Source organism: Rhagoletis zephyria, unplaced genomic scaffold, assembly GCF_001687245.7.
Source record: "Rhagoletis zephyria isolate East Lansing unplaced genomic scaffold, Rhagoletis_zephyria_1.1 Rzeph_scaffold_03637, whole genome shotgun sequence".
In the NCBI taxonomy this organism is placed as follows: Eukaryota; Metazoa; Arthropoda; class Insecta; order Diptera; family Tephritidae; genus Rhagoletis; species Rhagoletis zephyria.
Genome location: NW_016160720.1, coordinates 1,566 through 11,952, shown reverse-complemented (window position 1 = coordinate 11,952; position 10,387 = coordinate 1,566). Strand labels below are relative to the sequence as shown.

General features: G+C 34.1%; 1 protein-coding gene across 2 annotated transcripts in view; it reads left to right on the top strand.

Moving 5' to 3' along the window:
• spin (lysolipid transporter protein spinster) overlaps positions 1–5,654 on the top strand; it is a 46,506-nt gene extending 40,852 nt beyond the window's left edge. Inside the window, exons 3-4 of one of the 2 annotated variants that reach the window (XM_017624470.1) lie at positions 3,968–4,294; positions 5,160–5,654. In XM_017624470.1, coding sequence (XP_017479959.1) covers positions 3,968–4,294; positions 5,160–5,490 — 658 coding nt within the window. In that variant the 3' untranslated portion in view covers positions 5,491–5,654. The other variant, XM_017624469.1, reaches the window with a different exon arrangement.
• Positions 5,655–10,387: the final 4,733 nt, after the last annotated feature.

Below are 10,387 nucleotides of genomic sequence, written 5' to 3'. Positions count from 1 at the left end.
AAATGACTTTTATTTTCCCCCATACAAAATCGACCCAGCCTAATGCATACTTTTGTTTTCAGTTACTGTTTGCTGGTTTAATTTAAAGAAATCTATAAATTCATCAATTACCATTACTCAATTTCATGAAGTATTCTTTTTCCATGCCAGGTCATACTCTTTACAAATGCATAATTTATTATTTATCTATGTATGTGTGTATGTCAATATGTGTGTGCATTTGCGCCCAACTCATAAAAAGTCATAAGCTCATCCCTTATTACAAATACGACTCATTGTTTCTGTTTTAATTAAAGCCTATTGCGTTAATGTTGTTTAATTAAATACAAATACCTATATTGCATAAATATCAGAGCGCATTTACATGCGTCCATTTATGCATAAGTACATGTTCATTTAATTAACTATAATTTGTTATTGATGGCGTTTGCGCTAATTAACTAGTTAGGTCAATAAACATTTATGTACACTGTATTGCATTACTTTAGCTTGGCAGGGCCGGTTTTAGGGCGGACGAGCGGAGTGGCCGCCCTGGGCGTCAAATTCGGGGTGGGGGCGCAAAATTTTGAGGTGGCGTTTAATTTTTTTATTGCATACATTTTTCAAATGTCAAAATCTAGAATTACCTTCGGACTTACGCGGTTTATATATATATATATCTAGTCAGTAAACTAAATTCAGAAAATTTATACTCGCAGCAAGACCATATATTAGACATGCCCACGCCATAAAACATTGGAGTTGGCCAACAAATACAAACAAAATAATCAAGCCCGCGAGAGGGTTGGTTATGAAATTGCAGTTTGTGTTTGTAGTAGGTTTAGGTTTTTTTTTAATTTTCGCTATCCCACTTCGAAGTAGACCAAATCATCAGCGAATTTCAAACAACTTGCTGAAAATTTTGGAACTGACTCGTCGTTTGACAACTCATCTCGCAAAAGAAGAATGTGTTCATTTACGAAATTTAAGACAAGTCGATTTAGCAAGTGCCCCCAGATTGTTGTTGTAGACGTTTTTTTTTTTTAAATTTATGGCTTACTATTATAAAATCACATAGCGCTGTTTGCAAGTGGACTACTCATTTTGTTGACTTTGCTAGTACTGATGTGCTGAGTCGATACCTTTATGTATTGATCGATACTCGGCACCGATTTAAAAAGTATCCAATACCTTCGGTACTCGGTACCGAAATGTTTAGGCTTCCAATTAAAACGAATATAGACTAAAAATAAAAACGGTTCAGGGGAGTCTAGCCTATCAAAAGCCGAGTTTAGCGTTAATAAAGCTTTTAATGCTGATTTAAATGAAAAATATATATACATTTTCCGTCGCCACAATACAAGAAACTCTTCCTACGAAGGTGGCGAAGTGATACAGTGGTATTTTATGGCACGACGGCAATATTTTCGATATGTGGTTTCCTCATTGTTCTGTACAAATTGTTCAACCGTTGGGAAAGCATCGTCTTATTCGTGCTAATTGTGAAGTATATTCATAGACAAAATAAAGTCGATGCACCTTGTTCCATTTACGCCCCGGGCGTCGTTGCTTCTAAGGCCGGCCCTGTAGCTTGGAATTACATATATGCAATACATATATATGGGAAATGAACGGAATTAATATGAACTTCCGAAGATTTTCTAGATGCGAATCAACTTAAAAAATTAACACTCTGAAGCCTTCTGTCTAATAAGAATAATTAAGAATTTACCCATAGAATTTCTATAAACATAATATCGCACACCTAGGTCTAAAGTGCGATCAACTCAAAGAAATGTTTGCGCAATTTTTTTTTGCATAAATCAATTCATGGGGCTTACATCCACTTAATGGAAGTATTATTTTCTTGATGATTATATACATTAACTAAAAAACTACTGTTATACCTGTTTTTGTATTAATTGCGTTGAATCTGTGAGATCCACAAGCAATTAAATCTCCCTCTCTTGTGTTAAATAGCTCACTTTAGATCTAGGTGTGCGATATGTAAATGTTTTGAACCATTAAATGGTAGGTAATTTGAACACTAGTCTATAACTTTTATTTACATACGTTATATAAAAGGGCATACTATACCGTGTTGAATGACATTAAAAGTGCATGCCAGTTTTTTGGTTGGTGATAATATCCCTCTGAAAAAAAAAACATTACATATTCACTCACAATTTTCAATAAATAAAGTAATATAAAATGTTTCCCACCACTCCCCCTGTTAGGTTTTTATCGCTGATGATCCCTTAAAGCTTCGGGATCAATACTAAACGGTGTTTGGCTGCAAATATCGGCAAACTTCGAAGTAGCAAATTATGAAAAGTCTAAAATTTTCGTTGGTGTTGTTGGTTGTAAAATTGCTATCCTGCCGCTTTTCTTTAATAGTGGCCAATTCATTTTGAATACTGCGAAGCAACAAAAAATGTAAAATTTCTTTTCGGGACCAAGGAGTTGTGGAATCGCCTCCATCTTGAAAACAAGTAATGGTCAAAGTATTTCTAACTCTGTTCCCTTGAGTTATTTTTGGGCTTCAATCATACTATTCCCGAGCCTTAGTTAAATTCAAAAAGGATTTTGCTCGACCACATCCCATTTTTGAGTACAACTTTCCACTTTTAGTTCTATTATTTTTCATGAAACATTATTTATTTCCTGGAGGTCTTGTTTCCTTGGTTTGGAAAAAGTTTTCAGCTTTACAAATGACGTTTTACATTTCCTCCGACTGACAATTTTCTAAAATATTTGACCTCATTCAAAAAACGTCAGATACTCGTTAATTTACGGTATGTACTACCTCCTTGGGGTAGTTGAGTTGTTTCTTGTCTTATGAAAATAGGAAGATAGAGGGTAAAACAGAAGAAAAAAATAAATGATGGCAATTTGTTGTTGTTTTTTTCTTAAAACAGAATGAAAGCGGTCATTTTAGTATGCGCGTAATTGAATTGAATATTTACCAATATACAGTACTTTCGTTGACGTTTATAGTAAGATCAATTACGTTTCCATTTGATTTTAATATTTTTTTCCCGCAGTGTATGGGCTATAAAACTGCATACCTAAAATTGCTCTTAAAATTCAGGGTAACAAGTTCGATATTTAGACGAAATTTTTTGGAATTTTTCTAAATTTATTTCAAGCTATATACTGCCGTTAATACTATCTCAAATAACATGTCATTAGTTAAACAAACGGTTCCTTAGTGAAAATTTTAATTTTTATGCAAATAACTAAAAAAAATAGGACAAAGCAATAGTTTTTATTAAAATAATCAACAAATGTTAATGGTAGATATTTTCCAGATTTGGTAGAATTTTTTCAAGTGGATGGGAAGTATTTTTTCATCAGTGGCAACCCTGTATGTAATCTTATTTCTCGCCAGGAGCTTATTTTTAATACATATATACATACATACACATTTAGAGTGTACTCCCATATAAAATTTTTCACGGTGTACGTTTGTCACATAAGCTGCGGCCAATAATTGTAAATGCCCTTAGACTCCGCTGGAATTCGGCATATAGTCTTCCGTTACGTGGGGCAGACGAATTAAAAAATGTGGTAGATATAGAAATCCTGGTTCGCCTACTCATCTTGAGGGCGGATATCTTAAACATAACCCTATTTTTTCAACAAATGCATAATGTATGTACACAAACTTTTTTGTTAGGATAACCTCAGGAAAAACTGTAATCAGAGAGTTAATAAAAGAGCTGCGTTATGTAACTTACAACTTACTATGAACAAAGCAGTGAAAATGGGATTTCTCCAAGACGATCGATACATTACTGCATTCATTAGAACCAATTGTCGACAAAGTTTTGCCACTCAGAACCACTAATACCAGCTTTTAGAAAGCCTCGGCCCGGCCGGCTTAGTGCGAAGAAAAACGCTTGATTTTATGTGATAGTTTGACAATGCACATATTTATGTATAATTACTATTCAAAATACATAATTTTCCCCCATTTTCTTTACAGTTACATTGTCGGCTCAGAGACGGCACGTTTGGCCAATGACTGGCGTTGGGCGCTGCGTGTCACACCCATGCTGGGCATTTTCGCTGTCGCATTGATACTGTTAACCAAAGAGCCCGTACGCGGTGAGAGTGAAGGCTCTCACAACTTGGAACCTACCAGCTACACTGAAGATATAAAAGATTTGGTGAAGAATCATTCGTTTATGCTTTCGACAGCCGGTTTCACATGCGTTGCCTTCGTAACAGGTGCTTTGGCTTGGTGGGGACCTAAATTTATTTATCTTGGCATTAAAATGCAGCCAGGCAATGAGGAGCTGTCACTGAATGAGTAAGTAAATGGAATTTAGAAACAAAATTTTGCATTTCCGAAAAAAAAAATCATAAAATTTAGCACATATGAATAGATTATAGAAATTTTAAAATTGACACATCCATACATTCGTATGTAAATCCTATTTACAAAACAAAAAAAAAAAAAAAACTAGCGTATCGTACAAGTTTGGCATCATTGCAATGATAGCTGGTCTAATTGGTGTACCCTTGGGTTCGCTGCTCGCTCAACGTCTACGACCACATCACGAGGGCTGTGATCCATACATATGCGCCTTCGGTCTACTCATATCAGCGCCCATGGTCTACTTGTCGCTGGTGACACCGCAAACCACAACCTCGTTTTGCTTCTTGTTCGTCTTTTTGGCACAGGTGACGCTGAATTTATGCTGGTCGATTGTTGCTGATATTTTGCTGGTAAGAAAACTGATTCGAAAAAAGAAACACAAATCAATGAATAGAAAAAAAGGCGAAGTGCAATCATCAGCAACTAAAAGCAGCAATTAAAAAAAAAATACCATAGCATAAAAAAAGGTAGTAAAAAAACCAAAATTTCAAATTTCAACGCCACTGTCTGCTCCGCTGCGCGCGCTACAAACCACCAAAAGTGTATAAGCAGCTTGTACGATCGCTAATTGCCACGACTGTTAGCTATGTCAACGGCATTGTATAGTTTTATTTTTTAACGCGTTTTTTAGTTTACTGGAATTTTCTTTTTTAAATGCTTTCTACTGGATACTAAATTTGTTTTCTTTGTTTTTTTTTTTCTCCCCCCTATAACTCTGAACAAAATTTATCAACTTTAAATTCGCGCAAAAATCAAAATGAATATGCATTTTTCGAAAAACAATAAAACTCAACAGCGTTTCTTTGCGATTTGGAATAATTACAATGGTAGCTGGTCTAATTGGTGTACCGCTCGGTCCAGTTTTGTCGCGTGCGGTTGCCAGTTACAAAAATAACGCTGATCCCTTGGTGTGTGCCTATGGAATATTTTTTAGCTCGCTTTTCCTTGCTGCCGCAATGCTGCTTGTCACAAAATACGTCATAGCTTCGTATGTTTTAATGTTCGTCGGTCAATTGTGTTTGAATCTAAATTGGGCACTTGTTGCTGACATTCTACTGGTAAGAGAAACGTTAAAAAATTTTCCTAAAAGTACACGTGTTTTTGTTTGTGGTGGTTGTTGTTTTTAACTGAAAACATACTTACATTAATACGAACAAAATAAAAGTAGCAAATGTAAACGTTTTTACATTCATAATACATAAAATATTTATTTACAGCTTAGCTTATTTTTTATACGCTTTGAGTTTGTAAATTAGGGTGCATCACTCTTCACCAAAAAAGTTTTCCACGGGAATTATAAAATTTAGTATATTTTAAGACATCCGCCAAAATATTTCGGAAAAATATTATTATTATTAAATATTATTTGAAAATACCTCCAAAAATCGAGTTTTTTCATAAATAAAATTAGTTTTTAAAACTAACTTTTCTAAAAACCGCCTAAGATGAGCATATGTTTAAATATTTTATCAACGAACTTGAAATAATGAGATTTACGGAGGTACTTTACTTTACAATGAGTCCCGCTCAAGTAAATCTTTTCATGAAATACCTAAATAAACCACTTTCCCATGCAAAAGTAAGTAAGTAGATTTACATGATTATGAGGCATTTGCGCGCTTAGATGAATACCCCTAAAAATTTTATAATTCCACTTGAAAACCTGCATCTTTTTTTGGTGATGCACCCTAATGAACATACTTCATGTTTAATAATAGCATTTATTTATTATTCGCTATTCCAGATTAAATTATGTACATAACTAATAATAAATACAAATTTAAGGCAATATCGTTGTATATCCATACGTACATATATATACATATCGACCCCTTTGCGCAAAATTATCGTATGTTGCAAAAACCAAATTTTACAGGAAAGTTTTTTTTTGTATTTTTCTCTGCTTTGGCTAGCACCATCAATACCAAAGTTTAGATTTGCTGAGAAATACATATAACTAAACGCAAGATTTTTCTGTAGAAAGGTCTCTACATTCTAATTTCTTAGCCCTATTGATAATTTCGCCCACAAGAAAAAAATCATTGTCACATACCATAAAATTTGCAGTCAATTTTTGGGGTAGCTATTGGGATTCAAGTCGTAATATTTGAACAGGTGATGCGGTATGGGTTGTAAAACAAAGTTGCATCAAAAAATTTTTAAAAAAATGTAATAGACGATAATTTTGCGCAAAGGGGTCGATATATGTAAATACTATTGTGATTGACTCAGTTGTTCCAAACAGATTTCCACTGTTTTTTTTTTTTAATATTTTTAGACGCTTTTTGTTTTTTTTTGATATCTTGATTTTTCGAATGCCAAGTAACCGGGTTTTCACTTGCTACACTGTCACTGTCTACAAGAATCTCAAAATTCTAAATATTTATTTTATTGGAAATGGTACTACCAAATGTTTATTAGTTTTATGTCTGAGTACCGGAAAAATTTCCAGAAAATTTCTTAAAAAGGAAAACCGAACGAAAATCGTTCACTGTTTTTTTTTTTGTTGTAGCAGCTTATTAAACTCTGTCTAAATCAGCGAATCGGCTACATGTTGTCTTCATTCTTATCTAACAGCAGGCTTAGGAAAAGGTCAGATCCGATGTGAGTGGGCATGTGAAGAGTTGGTTAGTGTCGTCGAGGCATCTTATCCAAATTCGAGTAATCAGTTCAACCTGCTACAATATACCGAACGGAGTTGTGTCGAATGTATCGCGAGCCCCACGAAGCAACTCGAGCACTTCGTCTGCGATCGGGGGCGTTGATATCCGGTGATGGAATTCAAGGGCTGGGAGTTGACGAATATTTTGATTGATTCTCGATGAATGATCTGTCTATAACAGATAGTTTATATTTGTGTTGTCGGTCTGGGTCAGCGGATGGTATACTCTAATTCCCAAGACTGCCAGTTCTACCCGCACGAGTTATTCCCGACAAATGATTGTTTGGCGACATAATTTTTAGCAGTCATATTTTAATTTGGTCATGATTTTTGACTAACAGTAAGTGTGACTATAGAGAAATATGTAAAATAAAACCGGTTTATCCGTTTTATTCTTAACTAAACTTTAATGTTGAACCGCTTTTTTTTTAAAATTGCCATGTTTTCGAATGACTCGAAGCCCCTTACTCCCTTGCATTATTTCCGTTGGGCATTTAAAGTTCTTTTAGTTTAATATTTTATTCAAAGCTTAAAGTTTTTGTTATATTTTCCTTTTTTGAACTTCAAAAAACTTTGCCCATCCATTATGCTTATTTTAACCGAATTCATTTATCAGTATTAAATTCCTTGATATATGTACATACACATAAATATACAAAGTTTGCTTTTCATATTACCACGCCAACAACGGATGAACACCCAAATTTTGACACCCTTGCCTAACAGCCAAGGAAACTTTCTCTTCGCCCTCATAGCACTCTGTTGGTTGTAATAAAGTTTAGCAATTTATTTATGTCGCAAAATGCACCACTTATCTGCTTGTAAGCAAAGGACAACAAAAATGTTACATATTTACTAAAAGTTCGATGTAATTACGAACAGTATGCAAGTAGATACATATCTCAGTTGATACATATGTATGTACATACATACATACAATGCTCCATTTTGTAAGTTAATTTCGACGTGCTGTTTTTCGCCACACTTAGCATTTGGTTCTACAATAAAAAATATAATAAATGCAATAAAGTCGAGAAATTACTCCCCATGGAGTTGACATATTGCATTTTCATGAATTCTAAGTGTAATTCATTCACGTTTATTCAAACATTCATGCAAGTCACGTCCTACGTTCATACATAGCATATATATTGCATATATTTTGGCGCCAACTCGCATTAAACTCGAAACTCGTTTATAATATTTCATATTGTGGGTGGTTGCACTCTCCCCTCTCACACGAATATGTTACTTTGAGTTTTCTTGAATTTGCCACCCCAAATAGAGTTTTTATGCGTATACCATTATAGTGGACCCTTAATTAAATGCAATTTGTTTTTTTTTTTTTGTTCTAAAACTGTTTAGCATAGAAATAACAAAGTATAAAAACACTGCAATGCTGAGGCAGCAACCGCATCTTATTCACTGTGTATTAGTAAAGTACGGAATCTTAATTCGAGGGGGGAATCTTCTCCCGCTTTAGCACCCAAAAAGAAATTCCCTTGCAATCTATTTCATCAAATCTAATTAATCTGATGAGTTCATGTTGATCCTAAATTAGGTGTAATTTCATATCACATGTTGGGTTATTTTATAATAATAATAGGTTGTGCATTTGATAACATAAATAATTTAAAAAATAATGTTTTAACTCAAAAGTTTATCGGTAAGCGATTTTTTTAATCGATTTTGATTTTTAACGGACTTCAAAAAAAGGAGGTTAATCCTTTTTTTTTTTTAAGGAAAGGTCGTACTTCAGAGGTGGTCCCATACTAATTATGTTTAGACCCAATCATTGGATCATGAAGAAAACTTGTATATGAGAATCGTCAGTTTTGTTTTTTGCTTCAAAATACTTCTTAAGCATTTACAACCTTTAATTTGCACTTCTATGTACACATTAAATCCCAAATTATTCTGACCTTACAGATGATTTTGTAACCGAAAAATTGTATTAAAAAAACTGAAACAGTAACTTTTGTGAGCGGTTGCAAAATTTTTTGTTACTAGCACAGAATAGACCAGAGTTAAGTATGTAAACCGCTAACCTACAACGCATCAGCGGACTACTTTTTCATCCAAGGTTATATCCTTGTTCAGATATATGTAACTTGTACATACTGCCGGTTAGAAGGCGAGGTTTTTTTCATGACCATATTACGATGATTTCATATAGAAAATCCTTTCGATCTGATTGAATTGATACAATCGGAATTAGCACAGAACCGTCCTTTTAATAAGAATGTGCCGTTTCCCATTAAGGGGCATCTTCCATACATTGACTTGCAAAACTTTGAATACAAACATTACTGCATGCTCAAAGGAAAACGAATCTCCATAAATATTTGCCAAATGCGTTGCTAATAAAATTTTTTTTGGGCTCATTCGTGCTGATCGAAATTTGTTAGCCTCTCTTTCTACATATGTAGTTCGTTCTGTTTCCTTCATCAAAATGTAACTTTTCACAAAGAGGGAACTCCGTAATTTTTACACCGATTTCTTAATTTTCTCAACTAAAAGTTTTTCTGCTAAATTAAAACTTGTAAATCCTTGAAAAAAAGTATATCAGAAGGCGCACAACTGTGCCAGTAAGAATACAGTGAGTGCCTATAAAAACATCCCAGCTCAGGTTTCGCAATGTGTGCAATGTTTTTCATGTTGTAATTTTATTTCATTTGCATTTGCCTCTACCACGAATACTGTGATTTGGGCCCAGGTTTCCAAACATAATTCAAACGTGGAGCACTCAACAAATTTTCAACAAATTTTTAAAACTTCAAATTAGATTTTTCAGAAATATCTGGAGAACGCAATTTTTAGCCCACTTAATTTAGGAATAGTAAGGTGCAAGTATGAAGTGGTGAAGTTTTAGTGTAAATTTTTGATAATTCGTGTGCATTTTTGCCTTCTAGTTTAACATTTTTAGATAACTCTGAATAATAAAACTCGATGCATCGAAAAAATTCATCGATCTATCGGCGGCAAGAGATGTATCGGTCTTAATCGACATACATATGTACATATTTTCCAAAAATGGCGTGTCAAACGCTGTGTCTGCTTCCCACATGTTTAATACATATCGCTCATTTACTTCATTAGTGGCATAACTCAAAAAACCAAACTCGAGAAAAACGGCTTTAATGTTGGGAATTTACGCAAAATAATACGTTCGTCAGAAAAAGGCGAAAAAATATTTCTTAGCACATGATAATCATATGAGCAAGGGCGACTTTACCTTAGGATTTTTTTAACAAATTATAAAAAAAATTGCTCCAGCTTTTGCTGAAAGGTAAATAAAAGCTCTGTGTACATTTTTAGCGCATAATCTCAAAAATGCCAAATTTTGAGTTGTGACTCTTGCG